The 15,180-nt window shown below is 39.5% G+C and overlaps 1 protein-coding gene across 2 annotated transcripts in view; it reads right to left on the bottom strand.

Annotated features, from left to right (window-relative positions):
• Positions 1 to 15,180, bottom strand: part of ATP6V1H (ATPase H+ transporting V1 subunit H) — a 47,706-nt gene that overhangs the window by 29,827 nt on the left and 2,699 nt on the right. For both annotated transcript variants that reach the window (XM_030971672.1, XM_030971673.1), the window contains exons 3-5: positions 7,806 to 7,908; positions 6,297 to 6,386; positions 1,072 to 1,185 (exon numbers count right to left, since the gene is read on the bottom strand). In XM_030971672.1, coding sequence (XP_030827532.1) covers positions 1,072 to 1,185; positions 6,297 to 6,386; positions 7,806 to 7,908 — 307 coding nt within the window. The remainder of the gene's footprint in view (positions 1 to 1,071; positions 1,186 to 6,296; positions 6,387 to 7,805; positions 7,909 to 15,180) is intronic.

Raw genomic sequence — 15,180 nt, forward strand, 5'->3', positions numbered from 1 at the left:
AGCCTGACATTTTTCTTGAGAACAAGCCAGCTCACTGTTCAAGTTGCAGTACAGCCCCAAACACAGCTACACTGGCCACACCTCAGGGCAAACAGCATGGCTTGCTCAGTGTCCTGGAATCCTTGCATCAGTTCTACCCCCACAGCCTAAATGCAGACCAGGTAGTGGGTTTCTAGTTTGAGTCTCTGATTTGACTCTACCATATCATTCCAGCACAAACATATGCCATGTAGAAAAATTCATAGCTGTGCAGTTTTCTCTTCCTCAAGTTATAAGTTTCACTGTTGGAAACTGTAGTCTCCACTAGGATATTACAGTAATACAAATGTATTTTTGGCCTATAAGAAAAAAAAAAATCTGCTGAGATGAAATATCCAGTTCTCACCACTGAAAACAGAAGAATACTAAGATTCCAGAAAAGCCACTCCATATACAGAAGCAGCAAACAGTAGTCAGAGCATAGCAGAAACAATACACTGCACATGGCTGTAATGGGTTTGGTTGGGATGGACTTAATTCTCTTTATAGCAGTCCATATGATGCTGTGGTTTAGACTGGTGTCCAAAACAGTGCTGGTGATGTGTCAATGTTTTAGCTGCTGCTGAGCAGCACTTGAACAACATCAAGCACTTCTGTTTCTCACTCTACACTTCCAGTGAGTCAGCTGATAAACTGAGCATATGACAAAATAAGGTTCATCGAGGTAAAGATATTTCCTTTGCACAAGATGAGAATTTAAACTCTAATATTTGTACAGCATTGAATGGCAGTTATGATAAAAGATTTTCAGGTATGTTTTACTGGACTTATTGTTCTAAAGTCCCTGCTTTTCTGAATTTTTAAAACCTGCCCTAATCTCCCAGAAATAAACCAATGCCAATTAACAATGCAACTTTATTTTTTAAAATGTGGTTAGGTGAAAGTTTTATTAAGAATGACTCATCTAGACTGCAAGAAGAAAACTTTCCAGTCCAGGCAGAAGTTTAGTTTCAAATTCCAAAATCTCCTGAAGAAAAAGAGAACCAGCATTTTTCTCTACCATCTTCAGAGACAGGTTCATTTAAAACTTACCATATGCACAGTGAAGAGATCTTGTCGATTCAACATTGGCAGAAAATAGGACCATGCAGTGTTTTTACCACGTTTTGCATAATCAAAGAAGATGCAAACACGCTGATGATTTTCCTGTAAAAATTGAGAGAGGAAAAGATGACAGATTTGTAAAAGCACTTGACATAAAGCAGCTATTTGCTCCTTGGTATGTTGGCACAGATCATCAGAGTGTATCCTGGCTTGTGATTTTTCAGTTAGACTGAAAAATTTCTTGTGGATACAGCTCATTTCAGCACTCTAACACTAAGATTGGAGATTTGGGATGGAGAAAACAAACCTTGAAGCCTTAGCTGTATCCCAGTACTGCAACACCTGCTTGAGCAAACCACATATTCTTCTGAACATGCAAGTGGAGTAAGGCAAATGCTGTCATTTTTTAAGAATTACACTACTCTTCATCTAACCAATTATGCTTGTTTAAAGTCCACACAAAGTTTTCAATGTACTGCTACTTCCACACAAGAGCCTGTTGTTCAGCTTCTACAAGTGGAACCTTAGGGGTGTAAAGGAGCATTTCCACTCCTCTCAATGGGAAATGAGCTCTTCTCTCCTAGATCAGGCTGCAGCTGATTCAGCACTTATCTCAGGCAACCTGCATATCTATAAGAGGACTGCCACCAGAAGTCTGTTCTCCAGGTCTCCAACCCTGAGCCATAGAGACCACAACTACCTGAGCCTGGGCACTGGGGACAGCTTATTTAAATATTTCCCCTAATAATCACTATGCAAAGCAGCCATTACAGTTCTCTTTATAGCAGGCCAGAGAACAGGCCATACAATCATGAAGGAAAAAGAAAAGCTCTGCTGTTTCCTAATAGCCTAGAATATAGATAGACAGTCCCAAAAAAATCTCACATTTGAATGCTTGCTTTTCCTCAAGCATTTCCATATGCATTCCAGCCAGGCTTCCTGGTGGATTGGAAGCTTTCCTTCCGAAGAGATGTCTCCCCACTGAGGTCAAACTACTACCACCAAGCACACAACTCCTACCAAGGAAGGCAAATGAGACACTCACAAAAGGACAGTGAGTCTCATCTCAGACTCCACTATCCAGATATTTTAATTTTCAAACTCCCCTAGCTAGAAAGGCTTTTCTCCATCAATTCTGCATCCTGTTATTAACTAGGGATGAAGAACCAGCTAGGCAAGCCTCCTTGCTGGAATATGATCCATTAAGCACAAGATGACCTGAATGTATCCATAATTCAAACAGTGGCATCTTACTAAGCCTTAGAGCTTCAACCAACCCTTCCTTGAAAGTAACAGTCCTTACCCCAAAAAACAAGTTTTCTCACTTTTACTCTTCTGATTCTCTTCCCCATCCCCCTGCTGCAGGAGTGAGTGAGTGGCTGTGTGGTGCTCAGCTGCCAGCTGGAGTTGAACCACAACAGTATTGTACCACACAGGCTGCAAATTGCTGCCCTGATCACTGGCTGGGGAAGCTCAGATGCCACCAGTTATCTGCCAGTTATAACCTTGACAGTGATCCACTCTCTAGATAGCATGCATAAAAAAGCACCCAGAAACGTTCTCAAAATTTGTTGTACAAACTAGGAAATAAACAAAAATAAGATCTCAGGGACACAGAGCCTTTGGTGGAGAGTTTTCACTCTGTGAGGACTTGCTTGATGAGAAATGGCAGTTCGATCACATAAATTACTGTTAGCATCTGAATGTGCTAAACAGTCTAGCTAAGAAAGATCAAAACTTAACCAGATCAATGAGTTCAGTTTACAACATAATTAAGGAGGAGACAGGCAAGTCTGGAAGCAGAAATGCTGAAATAATTTCAATATGCTGTCAGTCACAAGACTTGTCTAGTTTGCTATTAAGGTGCAGGATCAAGACAGAAGGAAAGGCGTGGAAAACTCCCCATGGCCCTGAGATACGTAATGTTGCACCTTCCTAGGAAGCTACTGACTACACTGATGAAAAGAAAATTCTGAAGCTCTCACATCAACAGTTGAATACTTTAGCAGCTGTCAATTCTGAAGAAGCATAATGAAGTTCAGGTGATACTGCTACCTGCACCAGCTAGAGTATAGGTTCTTAAAGATTTCATAAGTAACAGACTGTGCAGTATGACGAGGTCACTAATCCAAAGAAATTGTTTCAAGAATTTATCAGATGAAGAGAGTAAGAAATGTTTCCTCAAGGATGGCAATATGCTAACACTTTCCACCTTCAGAAGTAAGCACAATGGTGATAATCTTATCCAGTAAACACAACACTGATTTCATGTTTGCCAGTGTTCAAAATAAATCTTTCTTACAAAGGTCATCAAATCAGTAAGTAGAACTGCTGGAACAATCCTAGACATCCAAGTAAGCTTTTCATGAGCTCAAAACACAGTTGACATCATTTTTACCACTTCTCAAGCAAAGCACAGAAAGATAATAGAAGCACCACAGTCAGTCATTATCAGACAAAAGCTGAATTCTGCTATCTGCGATAGTTTTTAAAACTTCCAGCTGTCAAAAGCAGCTGCAAATATTATTTGTTCATCTCATGAAACTGCAGCAAACATACTTTCTCAAGGCAAATTTTACTTGGAGTCAATGGCACCATGACAGGCCATGTCCTTGAATGATTTCTTGCTTAAAATCTTTGAATATACTGAATTAAGACAAGTCAGGCAAAGACTGGAGATTTCATATCCATCACAAGAAAAATGGGGCAAGACTATTTACATGAGCATGTACTGACAGGACAAGGGGGAATGCTTCAAACTGGGAGTAGGTTTAGGTATTAGGGAAAGATTGTGAGGCACTGGAACAGGCTGCACAGAGAAGCTGGGGATGCTCCATCCCTGGAGGTCTTCAAGAACAGGTTGGATGGGGTTTTGAGCAACCTGGTCTAGCTGAAGGTATCTGTACCCACAGCAAGGGGGCTGGGAATCATATCTTCAAGGTACCCTTCTAACCCAAACCATTCTATGATTCTATGATACTGTGGGTTCCTGTGTCCAAGCAGTCTGCAGAGACCCTGCCCTAAACTCACACCATTATTGGCCAATATGCTGCTTTCTGACAAGAATCTTACACCTTGAAAATGTGCCATAAGGCACTACTGGCTGTATGTTCCAACCCCTGAACATGATCAAAACAAAACAGAAGTCCTGTTTCAGCCTTGCAGAGTGGAGTTTTCACAAGTTAGGAAACTCAGAGATAATGCCATGTGGATGCCTCCACACAAGCCTTCTATGCCAGCATCCCTGAATCCCTGAATAATGCAACCACACACAGCATTGCAAAAGTCAGTACAGCCTTTCAGATACTGAAGCAGAATTTCTAAAGTGAAAAAGGCATTCAATACCAAACAAAAGCACATATGTAGCGTGCACCAATATCTCTATTCTGTTATCACTATAAAGCCTGAATAATTTAAAGCCATTGCATTTAACATCAAGAATTCCATACATGCCACTTCTGGGACAGGGTAAGGCCCAAAATGCAGCCACATCATAAAGTCAAGAAAACACATACACCTATGACAGAAACAATAGAGCAAAAGAGAGATTACTCGAAACTACTTTCTGTGACTACCTAGAACTATTTCATCTGTTCAAAAGTGGGCCAGTGAAAGCATTACCTGTGGGGTATTAATTCCACAGCAGAGGAGATATCATCAGCTGTCATCTACTGTAGCTGCAGGCTATGTGCTAATGCCAAAGCACATTAGCAAAACAAGACCTATGAACACTCACAAGTTCTGAAAAAGGGCGAGTGAAATGATGACTTATCGGGCCACTGATGCACAGAAAGCAAGACCCATTCCTCACAAAAGCAGCCATAATAAACAGAGTTCTCACACACTGAGCCGAAGTTTATCATCCAATGGGTAAACCAAAACAAGGGTTTTGTTAGGAGGCCCAACCCAGCGTCCTAATCAAAAAATGACATTGAGGATCATTTTTGTCTTCTCTGCTTCTCAACATTTGCATCACACTTGAAAAAAAGTAAAACTTAATGAGAAAAAGTGACCAAGCTACAGATAAGTAAATTGCTGCCACCACCACTAGCTATTATCCTATTAGCCCAGATGTTAGGGTACTCACTTAGGGCTCTATTGTGCAAACAAGCACATGAAAGAACATCATGGTTCCCATGTTATACAAACTGTGGAGAGGTTCACGCTTTTCCACTTGCCTGTTGAAATACTGAATACTCACAGCAGGAACTAGAACTCACATGGTTCACCTCCTAGGGCAATACCCTAAACCAATAGCATTAAACACATTTCACTGAAACCTGGGATCAAATATATAAAACAGGAGAATAAAACAGGAGAAGAGAAACTATCAAACACAAATAGTTTATATGAATACTAGGAAAAAACCTCACATAACTTAACCCATCTTGTTACATCACTCCAAATGCCTTTTCTTAGCCAACTTCAGAGCAAGGAAATATAAAAGCAGGATTATCTCATTGGGTAAAGCCTCTTCTTGAGTCATCCCAATCAGCTCAGCAGTCTGAGACCAAGTTTAATAGCCTGCTCATAAAAGGCACTGTTGTCCACAGCTACAAAGACGTGTATGTTACACTGAATTAAAAGTTCCTCATTTATAATTAAACCATGCAGAATTTCAGAACACATTGTCCCAAACAACCTAACTTATGTAGGAAACATTATGCTGCAGAAACTACATCTTCTTGCTTGAGGGTAGCCAAATTAACACCTTCAAAGGAAAAGCTTCAACAACTTCCTATCCAGCCTATACCACAGGAAAGGGCTGAGGTCACAAGTCACAGAACTTCAGCATTGTTTAGGCTGGGAAAGACCCTTAAGATCACCAAATCTAACCATTAATATAACACTGACAAGTCTACCATAACATAAGCCGATATATCAAAAATAAAAAGTATTTAGAATAAAATTTTATCACATAAAATGAAACCACTATGCAACACTAGCCTTAACAACCAAGTTTTGAGTTAAACATAGTTGAGAATCAACAGACAAGCATAAAAGTTTGTTTTATTTCCTGAATTTGAACATATTACAAGCTAAGTTACCATTATAACTTTAGGTCTAACATTTAATCTCTGAAGACAGGATCTGAAAATTTAACAGAATATTTTTAACACAGTATGACAAACACCTGAAAATACATGAATTACACTAAGGAAACATTCAAGCATGCATTTAAAGACTAAAAATAATACAGATTTTTGACCTACTTGCAGCATATCATCAACCATAGTCAGAATGTACTGAACAGTCTGTTCCTTAGAGATATGAGTCATCAAGTTTATAAATGTTTTAGCACACTAGAAAAATAAGAGACATTAAAATTAATATTAGCAATTGTTTTTGTTCCTTTTGATAATATAAAACAGGATCTTATTAATTCACAGTTAAATCTTACATAAGCATTGAGCATCCCAATACCTTATTCAATTGCAGTAGGAGATGAATACATTTGACATTATCTCACAAAGAAAATTCTCTGTCACATTGGTTACTACCCTTTACAAATTGTTTTATGGCTTTCAAATTAAATAAGTACTTGCTAGTGAAAGTCACCAACATACTTGGTTGCAAGTCAGATTAGAAAAGCCTCCCCCGACAACCTTCTTTTAATGGTAGTGAGATCAAGTAAACTGACAGAACAGCAACTAAGAGCACAAAAACAGTTTCAGCAAATTGAATGGAGGGAGGAAGACAGGTAACTCCCCTATTCACTACTATATAGTAAGAAAAGTAAGTATGTAGAAAAATCTTTGTTCATCTTTGAAGAATGTTACAACTTCAGCAACAGGCTGAAATAGTTACACATTACTTTTTACACTTCCTCCTCCCCCTTCACCAAATTCAGCTGAACCACAAAGAAAACTGAATGTTGAACTGCTACATTGTAATTATGTAGTGACATATAAAGTACACCACATATGTTTTTGTTACTATGCAAACTATGATCCATTAGATGACAGTAACACACCACAATTTGGAGAGAAGAGAAATACAAAACCAAAACAAACAGCCTGAAATTAAAGTAGAAAAAATGGCCATAAATGTTTGTGTTTTGAAAGCATCTACTCTTCACCTTCCTCCCTGCCTCTCCCAATCCTCTTGATGTCTGACATTCTGTGCTAGAACCTCAGGCTGAGATTCTACTGATTCAAATATTATTGAAGTGTCTTTGGGCATCCTGCCTGGTCTCCATACAGGCAAAGGGGCAATTCAGTCCTGAATCCGCTCTGTCCAATGCAAAGGTCTCATATCTTACCATGCCTAAAATGACACAAGACACCCATGTCCAAGCGGATCCACCTTAGCAGTCAATGGACTTCATGCTCTAACTAATTATAATTGCTTAGCTAACTAAACAGCAATCTTGCTGGTAGCAGCTGTCATCAATAAACTATAAAGAAAAAAATCTCAAAAAAAAGAAGTGACTCAAGTACAAGTGTGCATGATTAAGTAAACTGGGATGAGGGAAGACTTGAGCTAGTTAGTCCCACAACAGAGTCAAAAGCAGATGATATTTAACAATTATTTAGTAGGTTTTAAAAATAATGAAATAACATCCAACCCATATCTAAGGAAAAATAAAAGAATCACGATAGCAAGCTTTATACTTATTCTGGAACATCTTAACTGTATGCATACAGTTAACAACAATAAAATAAGAGTAGATTTGAATATTTCCTTCCTCCCCAAAAGAGACTTCATTAAAAGAAAGTTACTTGATTGCCTTCTGTCTGCAACAACTCCTGTTTTTCTTCTGGGTTTCTTTTCTGTTCAAATCGCTGAATAAATTCACAGTCTTCGCCTGAAATCATCTGACCTCTGAAAAACAAAACATTAAACTGTAAGTAACATGAACAGTAAGTTGGAAATAACTGTACTGGGTTCACATGGCAAGGCTCTGTTAGTAGGAGACTGCTTGGGTGACTCCTATGAGGAGACACCAGAAGTGGACCCCGTGTCAGACAGAGCCAGTTCCAGCCAGCTCCAGGACAGACCCACCACTGACCCAACCCAAGCCACTCAGTAATGACAGCAGCACCTCTGTGATAACATATTTAAGGAGTAAAAACTGCTGTGCAACAGCAGCCATGAGACAGGACCTAAAACATGTGGAAGAAACAACTCTGCTGACTGCCAGACCAGTGCACAAGGAGGAAGAGGAGGTGATCCATGTGCCAGAGCACAGATTCTCCTGCAGCCTGTGGTGGAGACCATGATGAGGCAGCTGTGCCCCTGCAGCCCATGGAGGTCCGAGGTGGAGCAGAGATCCACCTGCAGCCCATGGGGGTCCGAGGTGGAGCAGAGATCCACCTGCAGTCCATGGGGGTCCGAGGTGGAGCAGAGATCCACCTGCAGTCCATGGGGGACACCCATGCTGGAGCAGGCAGATGTGCCTTACAGGAAACTGCAGTCCATGCAGGTTTTCTTGCAGGATTGTGACCTCAAGGGCCTGGAGCAATACATCCCTGGAAGACTCGAATGTGCAAAAAGGATCCATGCTGGATAAGTGAATGACCATAACCCATGAGTAGGACTCCTCAGGATGGAGCAGGGGAAGAGTGTAAGAAGGAAGGAGCAGCAGAGATTGAGTATTATAAAATGGCCACAGCTTCCATACCCCACTTGCCTACATCACTCAAAGCAAGGAGGCAGACAAGCTGAAGCCTGAGAAGAAGGGAGGGGGTAGGAGGTGGTTCTTAGATTTTTTTTCCTATTTTTCATTAACCTACTCCATTTAATTAGCAATAAACTAATTTAATTTCACCAAGTAGAGCCTGTTTTGCCCATGACAGTAAGTGGTCAGTGATCTCTGTCCTCACACTTCAGCCCCAGAGCTTTTTGTCATGTTTTTTCCCCTGTTCTTTTGATGGAGCAAGTGTGTCCTGTCTTGATGGACACCTAGTGACCTGCCAATGTCAACTTTGTTTCCTTCATCTTGAGCTATCACAGAATCATAAAATGGTTTGGTTTGGAAGCAACTTTGAAGAGCCCAATCCAGCCTCTGGGCAACCTGTTCCACTGCCTCACCAACCTTACAGTTAAGAATTTCTTCTTACATCTAATCTAAACCTTCCCTGTTTCAGTTTAAAACCATTGCCCATTGTTCTGTCACTATATGCCTCTACAAAAAGTCTCTCTCCCTCCTTTTCATAAGCCCTGTTGAGGTACTGGAAGGTCTCTCCAAAATCTTCTCTTCTCCAGGCTAAACAACTCTAACTCTCTCAGCCTGTTCTTGCAGGAGATGTGTTCCAGCCTTCTGACCATCTTGGTGGTCCTGCTCCAACAGGTACATATCTTTGTTGTGCGGAGGACCCCAGAGCTGGATGCAGCATTTCAGGCAGGGTCTTGTGAGGGCAGAGTAGAGGAGATACAGTATCAACCATATCACTTTAGCAATGCTGTAGCCCACAACAATGTAATGGGCTCCTTCCTGCAAAGGGTCTCATGTAAAAAAATTAAAAACTTATAATGGAATAATCTCTCAAAAGTCTTCCCTATGCATCGCCTCTGAACAGCATTCTCCAAATAATTTTTAAACTTCCAGGGCCTGAATGCAAAGTCAGTGATAAGAACTGAATTACACACAGCTAGCATGTTATATCAAAATCATAATACATAACATGAGTAACAGTCTAATCCAACCAAGAAAGAAGTGCTGAAAAACAAAATTATTTCTCACTTTAAGTTTGCTGTAAGCACTGAAGAAAACTGTAAGAAGAACAGAGATCATGGTTCCAAATTTATTTTTAGCTTTCACTAATCCCATCTTGAGTTTAAAAACTGATATGCACGCAAGTTCCTCTAAACACATAGCAAGGGGGCCTGATATAGTGAACTGTTGTGGACACCTATAAGATAACAGATGTCTACTTAATCTTCTCTGCAACTTAATATTCAAGCGGTTACTGCCATCATCAGTGCTATTTCAGAAAGCTGTAGACTCAGCTGAAGAGTCAGACAGACTTGCAGAACACTACTGGGGTTTTTTATAATACAAAACTTCACACCACAAGAAATAAAAAAACTTGTCAAAATAGCAGAGTCAGGTACTCTTCAGGTAAGAAAAGTAATTTTAAATCAAGTAGTCCTGAAAATATCCAAGATTTTAATAGGTGACTACCTTTACTAGGCAATACCAAGAGGGCTTCAGGAAAGAAGAATCATGCACAGTCACAGGGGATGAAAGCATTAGACACTCCTGCTTCAGTTATTTCCAAGACTCATCTCCTCTTAATATTTCCACTGAATGAAACGCCTCTTCCACTTTGCAAAGCTATGTAGCATGGACTCTTCACCCATCTTTTCCATAGTCAAGGTCAGTTTTCAGATGTTCCATGACTAGAGATTACACTAAAATCATTGCAAACTTTGCAGGAAGTGTTCACGTTTTTTTTACCCAACTGGCTTACCTGGATTCTTGAAACAGAAAAGTAAGACCTACAATGTGTTCTTTTTTTTCCTCTCACTTAAATGATTGTCTTGAGTATGGCCTCATCACAGAGCCATCTTTTATCTATTCACTATTCAAGCAAAGAACATAAGTAGTCCAGCGCCGTGTGTGCTACTCCTATATTCCAGCTGCTTTGTTACAGATATCCTCATATGCACTGAAGAAAGACAATCAAGATTTACTAGAGGGAAGATCCTAAAGCCAGTGGTAGGGTAACCCTTGACCAACTTCTGCAAAAACTTGAATTATAGATGAATCATATGCGAATGGCCGGTGATGACCATGCTGCTACCACGCCTTTTAGACTGACCTACGTTCTTTCTTGCCTATTAAGGGTGGATTTAAATAGTTATAGAAAGAGGTGGATAATTCATCTGCCACAAATACTGAATTTAAAGATCCATAACTAGAAGCCTCTTTTGTTCCAAATAATGCTCACCAAGCCTTGAGTCCCCTTACAATGGACTCATGGATCATACTGATACAAAAGTAACCAGATAAGCTGCTTGTTTATAAGAATATTGCCGTTTACAAAACACTTCAGAGATGAGCTAAGACGAATCCTTAATTTTCAGCTTTAATGCTGGAGAAAGCCTCAGCCCACGAAGACAGATATTTCTTTACAGTCAAGCTATTAGAAGAGGTCTGCCAGCTGCAAAGGAAAAAAGCTTTCAAGCTTTTGCTTTTATCCTACATTAGGCCGCAGGAAACAAAGAAAAAAAGATGTGGGGATTGATATTGCTGTTAAAGGAAAAAAAAAGACATTAAAGTTTATTCTTTATCGCTTTGTTAGTGCCATTCAAAAATACATTTTCCAACCCATACAAAACATTACAAGGGATCTGACAGCTTTTTAAACAAGCTGTTAATATTTTATCAATGAACTCATACATCTGATTAATAGTTTTAGTAATTTCAAATGCATCTATTTCCATTCATCTCATTTTAAAACTGAAATGACTGATTATACAGTAAACCTTAAACTGGGGGGTGTTTAAGAAAAACCAACCATAAATCATGAGAAAGTGCAGAACAGCCTCAGACTGAGACAGCTGATACTGAGTCCCATGATGCTATTACACATTTTCCTCACCCCCTCTTCAAAGCAACAGAAATTTCACAGCACCTTTTAGCAAACAAGCAACCAAAGCCTCCCTCCATCCCTCTTCCTAGCAGCCATTTAACTTGTTATTTTCCAGGATGTGTCTACAGTCTATTGCCAAGATAGAAGTCACTTTGAGCTTCAGCTGTGTCCTGGTTTCAGCTGGAATAGATAATATTCTTCCCAGCAGCTGGTACAGTTCTGTGTTGCAGATCTAGTATGAACCCTTTATTATTTTTTCTTATTTTTTTCCTCTTCTTTTTCTGTTCCATTAAAGTCTCTTTATCTCCACATGTGAATTTCCCCCTTTTTCTTTTCCTCCTGTCTGAGTCTATCAGGTTTAGGACAGGAGCCCTGTAAGCACCTTTCAAGGCTCTGCTCCTCTGTTCCTGGGATACCAAGAGCTGCCTTTGAGAGCACTTGCTAGAGGAGACAAAACTGAAACTCAAGGATTCAGAAAGCATGAATTTGCAAGACCACCACTTTTAAAGCCACCTGATCACTCAATATGACTCAGAATCTTGTGATTCCTTCTTTCAATTGTGCATTTCCTCCATCAACTCTGGTTCCTTTTTTTTTTACTTTTTTGTTTGGATGATTTAGCAAAAGACACTCTGAAGGTTAGGGTATTTTTGTTTGGTTTTTACTTTGTTTTGGGTTTTTTATATTAAAAAATTGACTATATATGCAGCAAATATGAAACTTATATGAATCCATCATATCAAGGCATAATTTCTTTTATCCAAGTATCTACAGTACTTTGCATGTACCTAGAGACACTAAATTTATCCAATTGCTCAACAGTTTTAGCACCACAAAATTAAAACAGTAAAACAGACTGAATGTACTCTACAAGACTCAACCAGATTTGAGGAAAAAAAAAAAACAAACCGCTAAACAAAACAGAAGAAACCTCCCCACATTCTACAAATTAGGAAACTCCTATGTTCCCTCTAAGACAAGACTGACTTTTAAAGTCTGAGATATTTAACCTGCTTTAGAAGGTTCTTCCACCCCCAGGAAAATAGAACAGATATTTTAGCATCAGAATTCACAAACATGCATGTGAAGTATTCGAAAACACACAGGAAGCTACATACAAATTAGCCATCAAGTAACTCATCTGATTAAATATAATGTACTATCAAATGCAGTGTGTCTAGAAAACCTACAGTGCAGTAAGGTGCAAGCTAAACTCTGAAACAAGTTCAATTTTCCACAGAACTCATTTACTATCCTATGAAAGCAAACCCAAACCTGCTTCAAGCAAGCCAACACACCCTCCCCTGGCATTCTGACACTCTGAGGCAAATGCTGAAAGCAACCACACAGAGCAAAACAGCAAATGCCTTTTTAACTCAAGGAGGGCACCCACACCTCTGAACTGCAACCAGCCTCAAGATCCAAAGGCAGCAAAGTCCATACAGAACTAAAGCTTCCACAGGCAGACCTACACATCACCTTCCACTGCCACAAGCTTTGTTACTTTCTTCTCCCGCCTACACGGACCTCAGCTGGAATCCAACGTAAAGAAAGGATACATTTTAGCACCAGAAAATAAATTCTCTTTTTCCACAGCCTGGTTTTGTAAGGAGCAGTGAACACACAAGCAGGCTGGCAATACAGACAATTATCGTATCTAAAGTATACAGAAAAAACATCAAAAGTCAGCAGTTGTGTGTTAGTGTAGTTTGATATTTAGTTTATAGTTACAACCTTCAGAGATGGAATAAACACTATGTCAGTTAATCTTTAGCTTGAACTGACTCTGTAAAGTCAGGCTACTGAAGTCTGACCAGCTTCAAGTAAGCCATTTTACTTTTGCACTGAAGAACAGAGAGAGGAAAAAAGAACTTCAGAATGCCCTTCTGTGTGACCCTAAGCCCAGTGCTGTTGCAAGTGATGCAATCTTCAAAGCACCTTTATACACACACAACTGCCACAGGCAGAGGAGGAAAAACACCTCATCAGAATTTCTTGTGAAATTCTTTGACTTCAACTATCTAAGTACTATCTACAGTTTCTACAATTACACAACTACTGCCTCTAGCTTAAGAAGCAAAAGTCATGTCACACCTGAGCTGATGTGTTAACTTGGGGAAAACAAAAATATTTCCTTTAATTTAAAAACATCTGATGAGCTGAAGTAATTCCTTCATATATACTTATATGCAAATTTACCACAGTAAGTGCACAATCAGAACAAGGAGCTCAAAAGAAAGAGAACTGTCAGTTCTCAAGCACCCCATTTTCCTTCTCCACAAACCAGACCAAAACAAACCACTCTGACCTGCCTCTAACAGCTGCACCAAAGAAAGTACTTTCTAATCATTTAATAATGTACTTCATTCCAGAAATGAATCAATATAACTGCACTAACTGACTTTCCAAGAAATCCCTTAAAGCTCAGCCTCAAAGACACCATCACATCCAAACCTGTCTATTGTAAAAAAGGACATGTCCAAATCAAGATATGAGTTTATTTCCTTTGGAAGCACCAAAGGTTCTGCTGATGTTTTTCAATAAGTCATTATAAGGAAACTCCTCAGCCAAAAAAGAAGTTATCTTCAAGAAGCTCCACAATCCCTCTGGCACCATTTAAGTCAATCCTTGAAGCCAACTTAGCCAGACAGCCAGGCTTTGTTTCTCAGTAGATACAAGACACAAATATTACATTTATTTCAGAGCAATAATAAAGAGGACACACTGTTATTGACACACAAAGGACACCAAGCATCAAAAAGTCTCACTCATCCTCTCATAGGATCATAAACAATAGCCAGATGCACTACAATAGCCTCCAAAACCTAGCTAATTCCAAGAGAGGAAATAACTAGTTTATTCTTCCTTCATAGATTCCAGAACAAAACCAAGTCAAATTCTACAGGTAAAATCCAAAAAGGAACCCTGCCCACTGGTCAAAAGAAGTTATATAAAAATTTGCTGCCAGATTCACAAACTAAACTCCCCACTTCACAAACTGCACCAGAGAAAGAGAATTCCAAGAATAAATTAAAATTACTAACAGCAGAGCACATAGCCAAACAAATAATACTACACAAATTCAACTCCTTGTCAAATAGAACCATCTCCTATACCAACAAAAGTAACCAATTTTTCTCACCAGCCCTATAGAAACACCAGAGAAGCAGTGAAAGGATCTTGTTCATTTCCATGAACAGTGAACAACTGTACTCCCACTTTCACCCCAAGTAACTGCAAATGAGCTGTTCACTGCCACTAGGACAGCACAGGAACAGCTGTCCAGGTGTCCTTGGGACACACTTCCTATCAGACAGATAAAAGGGTACACAGTAACAGCAAAAGCCACTTAGATTGTTTAAGAAGTGCTTGGGAGCTGCCACTGCCAGGTTACCACCCCAACCTTTCTCTTTTGCCTGCAAAGCCACTGAGTACCACACTCAACCAGGAACTGATCCATCTTAAGAATAGCCTAGCAAAAAAAAAGTTCTCAGAAGATCAGTTCCTTTATGCACATCTATCATGTAGATATACAATCACATAGAAAAGAATAATA

This window comes from Camarhynchus parvulus, chromosome 2 (genome assembly GCF_901933205.1).
Source record: "Camarhynchus parvulus chromosome 2, STF_HiC, whole genome shotgun sequence".
NCBI lineage: Eukaryota > Metazoa > Chordata > Aves > Passeriformes > Thraupidae > Camarhynchus > Camarhynchus parvulus.